Source organism: Lactuca virosa, chromosome 9, assembly GCF_052849685.1.
Source record: "Lactuca virosa cultivar CGN04683 chromosome 9, Lactuca_virosa_CGN04683_v6, whole genome shotgun sequence".
Taxonomy (NCBI): domain Eukaryota; kingdom Viridiplantae; phylum Streptophyta; class Magnoliopsida; order Asterales; family Asteraceae; genus Lactuca; species Lactuca virosa.
In genome coordinates this window covers 13,690,189-13,706,403 of record NC_136434.1, presented here as the reverse complement: position 1 = coordinate 13,706,403, position 16,215 = coordinate 13,690,189, and the positions used below count along the sequence as shown (strand labels likewise).

Genomic DNA, 16,215 nt, shown 5'->3' with positions numbered 1-16,215 from the left:
TCTCTTGTTGGAAAGTTTGTGTACTAGTTGCCAAACTCTTCACTATGTCCTCTAAGAACATATTTGATGAACCCACTTGTTGAGGAGGGTGTTGTGGCGGATTTCAGTTGAATGCTTAGAATCTTCAACCATGTTCTTGATGAAGTTGCGGATTTCAGTTGGAGTCTTGTCGGGTAAAGACCCACCATTGGAGGCATTAAGAAGCCTTCTCTCCATTGGAGTCATGCCTTCAATAAAATATTGGAGAAGTTGATACTCGGTAATTCCATGTTTAGAACAACGGGCACACAGTTTCTTGAATCTCTCCCAATATGTGTGAAAAGCTTCTCTTTTATGTTACTTGATTCCAATGATTTCCCTCCGTAGGGCTGAAGCTTTCATCTCCGGGAAGTATTTGTCCAAAAAGAGTCGTGCAAGATCTACCCAAGTAGTAACCGTCCCCGGTGCGAGGTCATGGAGCCAATCTTTTGCTGCATCTTGCACCGCAAATGGGAATGCCCTAAGCTTGATTTGGTTCTCCGTGACATTGTGTGGTTTCATGCCAACACACACAATGAGGAACTCTGTGAGAAACTTGTGGGGATCCTCGTTTTCTAAGCCTCTAAAGGTTGGGAGGAGGTCGATAAGTCCGGATTTTAGTTCAAGGTTTGTGGCTGCCGGATAGGTGATGCAAAGAGGTTGTTGTGTAACCTCTTGTCTCGACCATTGACGAAGGGTTTGTTCGGGTGGTGGGTTTGGAGGTGGATTTCCTCCATGGTTATCTCCCATTGTGCGAGTAGTTGTTGAAGTTTCTGTGGGTGTAGTGTTTGCGATGTTATAAGTGGGTGAAGATGGTGGAGTGGTATTTTTGGGTGAGGATGGTTGTGGTGAGAGTGAGAGACTTTCTGTTTCGGATGCAGATACACTTGAGAGGGGTATGTCCTCCCAAATGTTGATGACTGGAGGGTTAGATGATGAAGAAGTCCCGGATCCTGGTTGCTTCTTACGAAGCTTGGCTTGCTTCCTTAACCTCTTTGCAGTCTTCTCTATCTCCGAATCAATTGGCAATGGCGTACCTGTTCGAAAAGATCTTGGCATAAAACAATTAGTAACACCGTGTACCCGACAACGGCGCCAATTTGTTAGGCGTGTCAAACCCAACAAATAAAGGGGTATGATGTACTCCAAAAGAATCCCACTATATTGCACTAAAAGGTAGTACAAGGCAAGTAGGGTCGATCCACAGAGACACAGGACAACCGGTCTAATACCTCTTTGTGCAAGGTACTTATTCACAAAATACTAAAGAGGGGGGTTTTGAATGCAATGATTAAACAAACAAATTAAAAACACAAGTAATCAGCTAAATGAGTGAATTAAATTCAGATTTTGTAAGGACTCCAACTTCATGTATGACAACTTAGCAATGTGATTCAAAGATGACACAATATTTGTTCAGTTCTATCTAAGTTGGTACTTGAAAGTGTTAACAAGCTCTAACACTTCCCATTCACCACATTAATTAACCAAAACAAGCTCTTTGATTAACCCTAACCTTACTAACCTAATCTAAACAAGCTCTTAGAATTAGATTAAAAGATTGCATGAAGCTTTATGTGAATGTTCCCAACAACACTCAATACTCCTCACAAGCTCGGGAGTGTAAAAGTGTATGAATAAGATTTACACTAAATCCATTCAATAGAGATAAATTTAATGCTTGTTACTTGCTCAATTTCACAAAACAATTACGGATTTTGCAAAATGGATAACTTGAATGATCTAACCCTAATTCAAATGGCCAATAAGAATCACAATTAGAATCAAGCATTCGATTGAAGCAAAATCAAATTCATTAGATAGAAATTGAAAACAAACATCATGTCATATGATTGAAATCACTACCAAGAAGTCAAAACATGAAATTGGAGAAACTAGGGTTCTAGCCACACATGGCTAGAACAAGATCACAAGAATAAAAGATGGAAATTGTCACACCCCCAAACCGAAACGGCGGAAACGTTCGGGGGTGGTTGACGTCATGCGTAGCATCACAACAATTGTATCATAGCAAGCATAGTAAACACAACCAGACATTGAATACATACATGAAAAGGTTTACATTGTTTAAATACATAGTTTTATTCATATCAAAAGTAAAGACGTGACCTAATGCTCTGTCTTCTCCGAATTCCTGGAAGTACCTGTCTACTAATTCCCTGAGAATACAAGCAGTTTTGAAATATATCAGCATAAAGCTGGTGAGTTCATAAGCATTTGGTTTTGTTGGAAAATGTTTCTTTGAAATCCTTTTGAACAGTGATCCTCAAGAAAATCCTATATTTTCTTATGAAAAGCGTGTTTGAAAACCCATTCCTTCCATGACTTCCGGATTCATACAAGGTATGAACAATTCAAGGTGTCGTGGAAGGAATATGAATATCCGTAAGTTACATGTTAAGCAATTCGTATTTGAATAGCCGGTTTATCCCGGGACAATTGAGCTTCAATTTGAGGAGTTTGGACTTCCTTTACACCTCGGGGTGCATTCGTGTACCATTCTTCATCATGACTTGAATGCTTAGAATCTTCAACCATGTTCTTGATGAAGTTGCGGATTTCAGTTGGAGTCTTGTCGGGTAAAGACCCACCATTGGAGGCATTAAGAAGCCTTCTCTCCATTGGAGTCATGCCTTAAATAAAATATTGGAGAAGTTGATACTCGGTAATTCCATGTTTAGGACAACGGGCACACAGTTTCTTGAATCTCTCCCAATATGTGTGAAAAGCTTCTCTTTTGTGTTACTTGATTCCAATGATTTCCCTCCGTAGGGCTGAAGCTTTCATCTCCGGGAAGTATTTGTCCAAAAAGAGTTGTGCAAGATCTACCCAAGTAGTAAACGTCCCCGGTGCGAGGTCATGGAGCCAATCTTTTGCTGCATCTTGCACCGCAAATGGGAATGCCCTAAGCTTGATTTGGTCCTTCGTGACATTGTGTGGTTTCATACCAACACACACAACGAGGAACTCTGTGAGAAACTTGTGGGGATCCTTGTTTTCTAAGCCTCTAAAGGTTGGGAGGAGGTCGATAAGTCCGGATTTTAGTTCAAGGTTTGTGGCTGCCGGATAGGTGATGCAAAGAGGTTGTTGTGTAACCTCTTGTCTCGACCATTGACGAAGGGTTTGTTCGGGTGGTGGGTTTGGAGGTGGATTTCCTCCATGGTTATCTCCCATTGTGCGAGTAGTTGTTGAAGTTTCTGTGGGTGTAGTGTTTGCAATGTTATAAGTGGGTGAAGATGGTGGAGTGGTATTTTTGGGTGAGGATGGTTGTGGTGAGAGTGAGAGACTTTTTGTTTCGGATGCAGATACACTTGAGAGGGGTATGTCCTCCCAAATGTTGATGACTGGAGGGTTAGATGATGAAGAAGTCCCGGATCCTGGTTGCTTCTTACGAAGCTTGGCTTGCTTCCTTAACCTCTTTGCAGTCTTCTCTATCTCCGAATCAATTGGCAATGGCGTACCTGTTCAAAAAGATCTTGGCATAAAACAATTAGTAACACCGTGTCCCCGACAACGGCGCCAATTTGTTAGGCGTGTCAAACCCAACAAATAAAGGGGTATGATGTACTCCAAGAGAATCCCACTATATTGCACTAAAAGGTAGTACAAGGCAAGTAGGGTCGATCCACAGAGACACAGGACAATCGGTCTAATACCTCTTTGTGCAAGGTACTTATTCACAAAATACTAAAGAGGGGGGTTTTGAATGCAATGATTAAACAAACAAATTAAAAACACAAGTAATCAGCTAAATGAGTGAATTAAATTCAGATTTTGTAAGGACTCCAACTTCATGTATGACAACTTAGCAATGTGATTCAAAGATGACACAATATTTGTTCAGTTCTATCTAAGTTGGTACTTGAAAGTGTTAACAAGCTCTAACACTTCCCATTCACCACATTAATTAACCAAAACAAGCTCTTTGATTAACCCTAACCTTACTAACCTAATCTAAACAAGCTCTTAGAATTAGATTAAAAGATTGCATGAAGCTTTATGTGAATGTTCCCAACAACACTCAATACTCCTCACAAGCTCGGGAGTGTAAAAGTGTATGAATAAGATTTACACTAAATCCATTCAATAGAGATAAATTTAATGCTTGTTACTTGCTCAATTTCACAAAACAATTACGGATTTTGCAAAATGGATAACTTGAATGATCTAACCCTAATTCAAATGGCCAATAAGAATCACAATTAGAATCAAGCATTCGATTGAAGCAAAATCAAATTCATTAGATAGAAATTGAAAACAAACATCATGTCATATGATTGAAATCACTACCAAGAAGTCAAAACATGAAATTGGAGAAACTAGGGTTCTAGCCACACATGGCTAGAACAAGATCACAAGAATAAAAGATGGAAATTGTCACACCCCCAAACCGAAACGGCGGAAACGTTCGGGGGTGGTTGACGTCATGCGTAGCATCACAACAATTGTATCATAGCAAGCATAGTAAACACAACCAAACATTGAATACATACATGAAAAGGTTTACATTGTTTAAATACATAGTTTTATTCATATCAAAAGTAAAGACGTGACTCTAATGCTCTGTCTTCTCCGAATTCCTGGAAGTACCTGTCTACTAATTCCCTGAGAATACAAGCAGTTTTGAAATATATCAGCATAAAGCTGGTGAGTTCATAAGCATTTGGTTTTGTTGGAAAATGTTTCTTTGAAATCCTTTTGAACAGTGATCCTCAAGAAAATCCTATATTTTCTTATGAAAAGCGTGTTTGAAAACCCATTCCTTCCATGACTTCCGGATTCATACAAGGTATGAACAATTCAAGGTGTCGTGGAAGGAATATGAATATCCGTAAGTTACATGTTAAGCAATTCGTATTTGAATAGCCGGTTTATCCCGGGACAATTGAGCTTCAATTTGAGGAGTTTGGACTTCCTTTACACCTCGGGGTGCATCCGTGTACCATTCTTCATCATGACTTGAATGCTTAGAATCTTCAACCATGTTCTTGATGAAGTTGCGGATTTCAGTTGGAGTCTTGTCGGGTAAAGACCCACCATTGGAGGCATTAAGAAGCCTTCTCTCCATTGGAGTCATGCCTTCAATAAAATATTGGAGAAGTTGATACTCGGTAATTCCATGTTTAGGACAACTGGCACACAGTTTCTTGAATCTCTCCCAATATGTGTGAAAAGCTTCTCTTTTGTGTTACTTGATTCCAATGATTTCCCTCCGTAGGGCTGAAGCTTTCATCTCCGGGAAGTATTTGTCCAAAAAGAGTCGTGCAAGATCTACCCAAGTAGTAACCGTCCCCGGTGCGAGGTCATGGAGCCAATCTTTTGCTGCATCTTGCACCGCAAATGGGAATGCCCTAAGCTTGATTTGGTCCTCCGTGACATTGTGTGGTTTGATACCAACACACACAACGAGGAACTCTGTGAGAAACTTGTGGGGATCCTTGTTTTCTAATCCTCTAAAGGTTGGGAGGAGGTCGATAAGTCCGGATTTTAGTTCAAGGTTTGTGGCTGCCGGATAGGTGATGCAAAGAGGTTGTTGTGTAACCTCTTGTCTCGACCATTGACGAAGGGTTTGTTCGGGTGGTGGGTTTGGAGGTGGATTTCCTCCATGGTTATCTCCCATTGTGCGAGTAGTTGTTGAAGTTTCTGTGGGTGTAGTGTTTGCGATGTTATAAGTGGGTGAAGATGGTGGAGTGGTATTTTTGGGTGAGGATGGTTGTGGTGAGAGTGAGAGACTTTTTGTTTCGGATGCAGATACTCTTGAGAGGGGTATGTCCTCCCAAATGTTGATGACTGGAGGGTTAGATGATGAAGAAGTCCCGGATCCTGGTTGCTTCTTACGAAGCTTGGCTTGCTTCCTTAACCTCTTTGCAGTCTTCTCTATCTCCGAATCAATTGGCAATGGCGTACCTGTTCAAAAAGATCTTGGCATAAAACAATTAGTAACACCGTGTCCCCGACAACGGCGCCAATTTGTTAGGCGTGTCAAACCCAACAAATAAAGGGGTATGATGTACTCCAAGAGAATCCCACTATATTGCACTAAAAGGTAGTACAAGGCAAGTAGGGTCGATCCACAGAGACACAGGACAATCGGTCTAATACCTCTTTGTGCAAGGTACTTATTCACAAAATACTAAAGAGGGGGGTTTTGAATGCAATGATTAAACAAACAAATTAAAAACACAAGTAATCAGCTAAATGAGTGAATTAAATTCAGATTTTGTAAGGACTCCAACTTCATGTATGACAACTTAGCAATGTGATTCAAAGATGACACAATATTTGTTCAGTTCTATCTAAGTTGGTACTTGAAAGTGTTAACAAGCTCTAACACTTCCCATTCACCACATTAATTAACCAAAACAAGCTCTTTGATTAACCCTAACCTTACTAACCTAATCTAAACAAGCTCTTAGAATTAGATTAAAAGATTGCATGAAGCTTTATGTGAATGTTCCCAACAACACTCAATACTCCTCACAAGCTCGGGAGTGTAAAAGTGTATGAATAAGATTTACACTAAATCCATTCAATAGAGATAAATTTAATGCTTGTTACTTGCTCAATTTCACAAAACAATTACGGATTTTGCAAAATGGATAACTTGAATGATCTAACCCTAATTCAAATGGCCAATAAGAATCACAATTAGAATCAAGCATTCGATTGAAGCAAAATCAAATTCATTAGATAGAAATTGAAAACAAACATCATGTCATATGATTGAAATCACTACCAAGAAGTCAAAACATGAAATTGGAGAAACTAGGGTTCTAGCCACACATGGCTAGAACAAGATCACAAGAATAAAAGATGGAAATTGTCACACCCCCAAACCGAAACGACGGAAACGTTCGGGGGTGGTTGACGTCATGCGTAGCATCACAACAATTGTATCATAGCAAGCATAGTAAACACAACCAGACATTGAATACATACATGAAAAGGTTTACATTGTTTAAATACATAGTTTTATTCATATCAAAAGTAAAGACGTGACCTAATGCTCTGTCTTCTCCGAATTCCTGGAAGTACCTGTCTACTAATTCCCTGAGAATACAAGCAGTTTTGAAATATATCAGCATAAAGCTGGTGAGTTCATAAGCATTTGGTTTTGTTGGAAAATGTTTCTTTGAAATCCTTTTGAACAGTGATCCTCAAGAAAATCCTATATTTTCTTATGAAAAGCGTGTTTGAAAACCCATTCCTTCCATGACTTCCGGATTCATACAAGGTATGAACAATTCAAGGTGTCGTGGAAGGAATATGAATATCCGTAAGTTACATGTTAAGCAATTCGTATTTGAATAGCCGGTTTATCCCGGGACAATTGAGCTTCATTTTGAGGAGTTTGGACTTCCTTTACACCTCGGGGTGCATCCGTGTACCATTCTTCATCATGACTTGAATGCTTAGAATCTTCAACCATGTTCTTGATGAAGTTGCGGATTTCAGTTGGAGTCTTGTCGGGTAAAGACCCACCATTGGAGGCATTAAGAAGCCTTCTCTCCATTGGAGTCATGCCTTAAATAAAATATTGGAGAAGTTGATACTCGGTAATTCCATGTTTAGAACAACGGGCACACAGTTTCTTGAATCTCTCCCAATATGTGTGAAAAGCTTCTCTTTTGTGTTACTTGATTCCAATGATTTCCCTCCGTAGGGCTGAAGCTTTCATCTCCGGGAAGTATTTGTCCAAAAAGAGTTGTGCAAGATCTACCCAAGTAGTAACTGTCCCCGGTGCGAGGTCATGGAGCCAATCTTTTACTGCATCTTGCACCGCAAATGGGAATGCCCTAAGCTTGATTTGGTCCTTCGTGACATTGTGTGGTTTCATACCAACACACACAACGAGGAACTCTGTGAGAAACTTGTGGGGATCCTTGTTTTCTAAGCCTCTAAAGGTTGGGAGGAGGTCGATAAGTCCGGATTTTAGTTCAAGGTTTGTGGCTGCCGGATAGGTGATGCAAAGAGGTTGTTGTGTAACCTCTTGTCTCGACCATTGACGAAGGGTTTGTTCGGGTGGTGGGTTTGGAGGTGGATTTCCTCCATGGTTATCTCCCATTGTGCGAGTAGTTGTTGAAGTTTCTATGGGTGTAGTGTTTGCAATGTTATAAGTGGGTGAAGATGGTGGAGTGGTATTTTTGGGTGAGGATGGTTGTGGTGAGAGTGAGAGACTTTTTGTTTCGGATGCAGATACACTTGAGAGGGGTATGTCCTCCCAAATGTTGATGACTGGAGGGTTAGATGATGAAGAAGTCCCGGATCCTGGTTGCTTCTTACGAAGCTTGGCTTGCTTCCTTAACCTCTTTGCAGTCTTCTCTATCTCCGAATCAATTGGCAATGGCGTACCTGTTCAAAAAGATCTTGGCATAAAACAATTAGTAACACCGTGTCCCCGACAACGGCGCCAATTTGTTAGGCGTGTCAAACCCAACAAATAAAGGGGTATGATGTACTCCAAGAGAATCCCACTATATTGCACTAAAAGGTAGTACAAGGCAAGTAGGGTCGATCCACAGAGACACAGGACAATCGGTCTAATACCTCTTTGTGCAAGGTACTTATTCACAAAATACTAAAGAGGGGGGTTTTGAATGCAATGATTAAACAAACAAATTAAAAACACAAGTAATCAGCTAAATGAGTGAATTAAATTCAGATTTTGTAAGGACTCCAACTTCATGTATGACAACTTAGCAATGTGATTCAAAGATGACACAATATTTGTTCAGTTCTATCTAAGTTGGTACTTGAAAGTGTTAACAAGCTCTAACACTTCCCATTCACCACATTAATTAACCAAAACAAGCTCTTTGATTAACCCTAACCTTACTAACCTAATCTAAACAAGCTCTTAGAATTAGATTAAAAGATTGCATGAAGCTTTATGTGAATGTTCCCAACAACACTCAATACTCCTCACAAGCTCGGGAGTGTAAAAGTGTATGAATAAGATTTACACTAAATCCATTCAGTAGAGATAAATTTAATGCTTGTTACTTGCTCAATTTCACAAAACAATTACGGATTTTGCAAAATGGATAACTTGAATGATCTATCCCTAATTCAAATGGCCAATAAGAATCACAATTAGAATCAAGCATTCGATTGAAGCAAAATCAAATTCATTAGATAGAAATTGAAAACAAACATCATGTCATATGATTGAAATCACTACCAAGAAGTCAAAACATGAAATTGGAGAAACTAGGGTTCTAGCCACACATGGCTAGAACAAGATCACAAGAATAAAAGATGGAAATTGTCACACCCCCAAACCGAAACGGCGGAAACGTTCGGGGGTGGTTGACGTTATGCGTAGCATCACAACAATTGTATCATAGCAAGCATAGTAAACACAACCAAACATTGAATACATACATGAAAAGGTTTACATTGTTTAAATACATAGTTTTATTCATATCAAAAGTAAAGACGTGACTCTAATGCTCTGTCTTCTCCGAATTCCTGGAAGTACCTGTCTACTAATTCCCTGAGAATACAAGCAGTTTTGAAATATATCAGCATAAAGCTGGTGAGTTCATAAGCATTTGGTTTTGTTGGAAAATGTTTCTTTGAAATCCTTTTGAACAGTGATCCTCAAGAAAATCCTATATTTTCTTATGAAAAGCGTGTTTGAAAACCCATTCCTTCCATGACTTCCGGATTCATACAAGGTATGAACAATTCAAGGTGTCGTGGAAGGAATATGAATATCCGTAAGTTACATGTTAAGCAATTCGTATTTGAATAGCCGGTTTATCCCGGGACAATTGAGCTTCAATTTGAGGAGTTTGGACTTCCTTTACACCTCGGGGTGCATCCGTGTACCATTCTTCATCATGACTTGAATGCTTAGAATCTTCAACCATGTTCTTGATGAAGTTGCGGATTTCAGTTGGAGTCTTGTCGGGTAAAGACCCACCATTGGAGGCATTAAGAAGCCTTCTCTCCATTGGAGTCATGCCTTCAATAAAATATTGGAGAAGTTGATACTCGGTAATTCCATGTTTAGGACAACTGGCACACAGTTTCTTGAATCTCTCCCAATATGTGTGAAAAGCTTCTCTTTTGTGTTACTTGATTCCAATGATTTCCCTCCGTAGGGCTGAAGCTTTCATCTCCGGGAAGTATTTGTCCAAAAAGAGTCGTGCAAGATCTACCCAAGTAGTAACCGTCCCCGGTGCGAGGTCATGGAGCCAATCTTTTGCTGCATCTTGCACCGCAAATGGGAATGCCCTAAGCTTGATTTGGTCCTTCGTGACATTGTGTGGTTTGATACCAACACACACAACGAGGAACTCTGTGAGAAACTTGTAGGGATCCTTGTTTTCTAAGCCTCTAAAGGTTGGGAGGAGGTCGATAAGTCCGGATTTTAGTTCAAGGTTTGTGGCTGCCGGATAGGTGATGCAAAGAGGTTGTTGTGTAACCTCTTGTCTCGACCATTGACGAAGGGTTTGTTCGGGTGGTGGGTTTGGAGGTGGATTTCCTCCATGGTTATCTCCCATTGTGCGAGTAGTTGTTGAAGTTTCTGTGGGTGTAGTGTTTGCGATGTTATAAGTGGGTGAAGATGGTGGAGTGGTATTTTTGGGTGAGGATGGTTGTGGTGAGAGTGAGAGACTTTTTGTTTCGGATGCAGATACACTTGAGAGGGGTATGTCCTCCCAAATGTTGATGACTGGAGGGTTAGATGATGAAGAAGTCCCGGATCCTGGTTGCTTCTTACGAAGCTTGGCTTGCTTCCTTAACCTCTTTGCAGTCTTCTCTATCTCCGAATCAATTGGCAATGGCGTACCTGTTCAAAAAGATCTTGGCATAAAACAATTAGTAACACCGTGTCCCCGACAACGGCGCCAATTTGTTAGGCGTGTCAAACCCAACAAATAAAGGGGTATGATGTACTCCAAGAGAATCCCACTATATTGCACTAAAAGGTAGTACAAGGCAAGTAGGGTCGATCCACAGAGACACAGGACAATCGGTCTAATACCTCTTTGTGCAAGGTACTTATTCACAAAATACTAAAGAGGGGGGTTTTGAATGCAATGATTAAACAAACAAATTAAAAACACAAGTAATCAACTAAATGAGTGAATTAAATTCAGATTTTGTAAGGACTCCAACTTCATGTATGACAACTTAGCAATGTGATTCAAAGATGACACAATATTTGTTCAGTTCTATCTAAGTTGGTACTTGAAAGTGTTAACAAGCTCTAACACTTCCCATTCACCACATTAATTAACCAAAACAAGCTCTTTGATTAACCCTAACCTTACTAACCTAATCTAAACAAGCTCTTAGAATTAGATTAAAAGATTGCATGAAGCTTTATGTGAATGTTCCCAACAACACTCAATACTCCTCACAAGCTCGGGAGTGTAAAAGTGTATGAATAAGATTTACACTAAATCCATTCAATAGAGATAAATTTAATGCTTGTTACTTGCTCAATTTCACAAAACAATTACGGATTTTGCAAAATGGATAACTTGAATGATCTAACCCTAATTCAAATGGCCAATAAGAATCACAATTAGAATCAAGCATTCGATTGAAGCAAAATCAAATTCATTAGATAGAAATTGAAAACAAACATCATGTCATATGATTGAAATCACTACCAAGAAGTCAAAACATGAAATTGGAGAAACTAGGGTTCTAGCCACACATGGCTAGAACAAGATCACAAGAATAAAAGATGGAAATTGTCACACCCCCAAACCGGAACAGCGGAAACGTTCGGGGGTGGTTGACGTCATGCGTAGCATCACAACAATTATATCATAGCAAGCATAGTAAACACAACTAGACATTGAATACATACATGAAAAGGTTTACATTGTTTAAATACATAGTTTTATTCATATCAAAAGTAAAGACGTGACTCTAATGCTTTGTCTTCTCCGAATTCCTGGAAGTACCTGTCTACTAATTCCCTGAGAATACAAGCAGTTTTGAAATATATCAGCATAAAGCTGGTGAGTTCATAAGCATTTGGTTTTGTTGGAAAATGTTTCTTTGAAATCCTTTTGAACAGTGATCCTCAAGAAAATCCTATATTTTCTTATGAAAAGCGTGTTTGAAAACCCATTCCTTCCATGACTTCCGGATTCATACAAGGTATGAACAATTCAAGGTGTCGTGGAAGGAATATGAATATCCGTAAGTTACATGTTAAGCAATTCGTATTTGAATAGCCGGTTTATCCCGGGACAATTGAGCTTCAATTTGAGGAGTTTGGACTTCCTTTACACCTCGGGGTGCATCCGTGTACCATTCTTCATCATGACTTGAATGCTTAGAATCTTCAACCATGTTCTTGATGAAGTTGCGGATTTCAGTTGGAGTCTTGTCGGGTAAAGACCCACCATTGGAGGCATTAAGAAGCCTTCTCTCCATTGGAGTCATGCCTTCAATAAAATATTGGAGAAGTTGATACTCGGTAATTCCATGTTTAGGACAACGGGCACACAGTTTCTTGAATCTCTCCCAATATGTGTGAAAAGCTTCTCTTTTGTGTTACTTGATTCCAATGATTTCCCTCCGTAGGGCTGAAGCTTTCATCTCCGGGAAGTATTTGTCCAAAAAGAGTCGTGCAAGATCTACCCAAGTAGTAACCGTCCCCGGTGCGAGGTCATGGAGCCAATCTTTTGCTGCATCTTGCACCGCAAATGGGAATGCCCTAAGCTTGATTTGGTCCTCCGTGACATTGTGTGGTTTGATACCAACACACACAACGAGGAACTCTGTGAGAAACTTGTGGGGATCCTTGTTTTCTAAGCCTCTAAAGGTTGGGAGGAGGTCGATAAGTCCGGATTTTAGTTCAAGGTTTGTGGCTGCCGGATAGGTGATGCAAAGAGGTTGTTGTGTAACCTCTTGTCTCGACCATTGACGAAGGGTTTGTTCGGGTGGTGGGTTTGGAGGTGGATTTCCTCCATGGTTATCTCCCATTGTGCGAGTAGTTGTTGAAGTTTCTGTGGGTGTAGTGTTTGCGATGTTATAAGTGGGTGAAGATGGTGGAGTGGTATTTTTGGGTGAGGATGGTTGTGGTGAGAGAGAGAGACTTTCTGTTTCGGATGCAGATACACTTGAGAGGGGTATGTCCTCCCAAATGTTGATGACTGGAGGGTTAGATGATGAAGAAGTCCCGGATCCCGGTTGCTTCTTACGAAGCTTGGCTTGCTTCCTTAACCTCTTTGCAGTCTTCTCTATCTCCGAATCAATTGGCAATGGCGTACCTGTTCGAAAAGATCTTGGCATAAAACAATTAGTAACACCGTGTCCCCGACAACGACGCCAATTTGTTAGGCGTGTCAAACCCAACAAATAAAGGGGTATGATGTACTCCAAAAGAATCCCACTATATTGCACTAAAAGGTAGTACAAGGCAAGTAGGGTCGATCCACAGAGACACAGGACAATCGGTCTAATACCTCTTTGTGCAAGGTACTTGTTCACAAAATACTAAAGAGGGGGGTTTTGAATGCAATGATTAAACAAACAAATTAAAAACACAAGTAATCAGCTAAATGAGTGAATTAAATTCAGATTTTGTAAGGACTCCAACTTCATGTATGACAACTTAGCAATGTGATTCAAAGATGACACAATATTTGTTCAGTTCTATCTAAGTTGGTACTTGAAAGTGTTAACAAGCTCTAACACTTCCCATTCACCACATTAATTAACCAAAACAAGCTCTTTGATTAACCCTAACCTTACTAACCTAATCTAAACAAGATCTTAGAATTAGATTAAAAGATTGCATGAAGCTTTATGTGAATGTTCCCAACAACACTCAATACTCCTCACAAGCTCGGGAGTGTAATAGTGTATGAATAAGATTTACACTAAATCCATTCAATAGAGATAAATTTAATGCTTGTTACTTGCTCAATTTCACAAAACAATTACGGATTTTGCAAAATGGATAACTTGAATGATCTATCCCTAATTCAAATGGCCAATAAGAATCACAATTAGAATCAAGCATTCGATTGAAGCAAAATCAAATTCATTAGATAGAAATTGAAAACAAACATCATGTCATATGATTGAAATCATTACCAAGAAGTCAAAGCATGAAATTGGAGAAACTAGGGTTCTAGCCACACATGGCTAGAACAAGATCACAAGAATAAAAGATGGAAATTGTAACACCCCCAAACCGGAACAGCGGAAACGTTCGGGGGTGGTTGACGTCATGCGTAGCATCACAACAATTGTATCATAGCAAGCATAGTAAACACAACCAGACATTGAATACATACATGAAAAGGTTTACATTGTTTAAATACATAGTTTTGTTCATATCAAAAGTAAAGACGTGACTCTAATGCTCTGTCTTCTCCGAATTCCTGGAAGTACCTGTCTACTAATTCCCTGAGAATACAAGCAGTTTTGAAATATATCAGCATAAAGCTGGTGAGTTCATAAGCATTTGGTTTTGGTGGAAAATGTTTCTTTGAAATCCTTTTGAACAGTGATCCTCAAGAAAATCCTATATTTTCTTATGAAAAACGTGTTTGAAAACCCATTCCTTCCATGACTTCCGGATTCATACAAGGTATGAACAATTCAAGGTGTCGTGGAAGGAATATGAATATCCGTAAGTTACATGTTAAACAATTCGTATTTGAATAGCCGATTTATCCCGGGAAAATCCTATATTTTCCCAAAAGGTTGATGGTTGATTATCCGTTTTAAAATTGATGTTTGCAAGTATCTACCATACTCGTGTTGATAAAAGCAGTGTTCTTTTAAAAACCCTGGTTACACCCAGAGAGGTATATTAGTCTTAAAAACTAAATAAAAGAAAACCGTGATGAACTAGGTCCTGAAGATATTATTAATGATACCTTCCAGTAATCTATCGGTTATTACTTTGAGGTTAGTTCACTTGATTCATTATTACAAACGTAAATCTCTGCTATCTAGGTTGTGAGTGTCATAACCGTACTTAGACTTGATATGGCACGTAGCGGGGCCAGTATCTTTTTATGACTTTGTCACCCTTGGCCTTATCGGTCCAACTGTAGGTAGCAGCCAGGTGCGGGATAGTCAGTCCCGTATAGATCTATACACAATAGTCACGTTCTCCCTACAAGAGATTCTGGTTACAAGTGCTAATCCTACACCCAGTTTCCGTGGGGGTGTTACCAAGGACGTGTCTCCAACTCAGACTAACAAACTTACAAGTAATAATACTGAAAATCCTGTTTATGGTTTGCATGAATCCTTTATAAAATAATACATTTTACTACATGATTCCCAAATCCCAAGTTCATTGTTCTAGTTTTGAAAACTGTTTCTACGTATTGATTTCTTAATCGGTTGGTAAAACTGTTTTCCGTGTTAAAAGCATGCTGAAAATATGATTATCTTAAAAAAAATACTAAATTTTGAGCACAAGTTTCCTTGTACTTTTGCTTGTATTCCCCCCTGAAAACATGAAAAACTCGAAAAAAGCGTAGGGCTATGAACTCACAGTTTGACGTAGGATTCGAGCGTATGATCGGTGTGGATGCTGAGTGTCAACTGGTGTTTCGTAAGCAAGTGGATCCTATTAACATATGGTAACACATATGTGTGTTAGAATTAGGGTGTTTCATGACTAAACATGACGGGAAACCACCCTAAGGACTTGGGAATGCTTGTCGGGACCCTATATGATCAAATGAGGGAGGTGTACGGCCAAAAGAGTGTGTGTGCGGCCAGGGTGTGCGGTCAGCATGTGTGTGCGGTTGCACACAGGAGTGTGCGGCCGTACAGAGGGCGTGTGCGGTCGTACAAGGGAGTGTGTGGTCGTACATAGGGGTGTGCGGCCGTACACTCTTCATTCATGCCCAAAATGTCGAATTTCGGGTGTTTCAAGGCCAATACCAAGTCCAACTAGCAAATGTAGGCCAAACTCTCACTTTGGAGAGTCTTTAAGGTGTGTACAACCACCTTATGAAGGTGTGCGGCCGTACACCTTCAAGTGATGAAGAACACGAAGAACATGAAGAGTTTTAAGCTTAGATCAAGGTGTCTTACCAGTATAACAAGCTGAATGATGGAGTAATTCACGTTTTTGAGGCCCTTAGAGTGTTCTTTGATGAAGTTTCTAGAGAGAGAAAGTGGAGAGAGCAAGTAGAGTGCAGCCAAAAGAAAGGAATGAGTGAAGGGGGT

The 16,215-nt window shown here is 39.8% G+C and overlaps 3 protein-coding genes across 3 annotated transcripts; all 3 read right to left on the bottom strand.

The window, feature by feature from the left end:
- Positions 1-5,227: 5,227 nt before the first annotated feature.
- On the bottom strand, positions 5,228-5,659 carry LOC145138953 (uncharacterized). Its single transcript, XM_079072942.1, has one exon. The coding sequence runs from the start codon at positions 5,657-5,659 to the stop codon at positions 5,228-5,230; it is 432 nt and encodes a 143-aa protein (XP_078929068.1).
- A 4,459-nt stretch (positions 5,660-10,118) lies between these two features.
- LOC145138952 (uncharacterized) lies at positions 10,119-10,550 on the bottom strand. The gene has a single exon (XM_079072941.1). It carries the CDS (start codon positions 10,548-10,550, stop codon positions 10,119-10,121), a length of 432 nt encoding a protein of 143 aa, XP_078929067.1.
- A 2,014-nt stretch (positions 10,551-12,564) lies between these two features.
- LOC145138950 (uncharacterized) lies at positions 12,565-12,996 on the bottom strand. Its single transcript, XM_079072940.1, has one exon. It carries the CDS (start codon positions 12,994-12,996, stop codon positions 12,565-12,567), a length of 432 nt encoding a protein of 143 aa, XP_078929066.1.
- Between the last annotated feature and the right edge of the window lie 3,219 nt (positions 12,997-16,215).

Bases quoted from the DNA above. Each gene is read 5' to 3' on its own strand.
- LOC145138953 (XM_079072942.1), bottom strand. From the start codon at position 5,659: ATGGGAGATAACCATGGAGGAAATCCACCTCCAAACCCACCACCCGAA.
- LOC145138950 (XM_079072940.1), bottom strand. From the start codon at position 12,996: ATGGGAGATAACCATGGAGGAAATCCACCTCCAAACCCACCACCCGAA.
- LOC145138952 (XM_079072941.1), bottom strand. From the start codon at position 10,550: ATGGGAGATAACCATGGAGGAAATCCACCTCCAAACCCACCACCCGAA.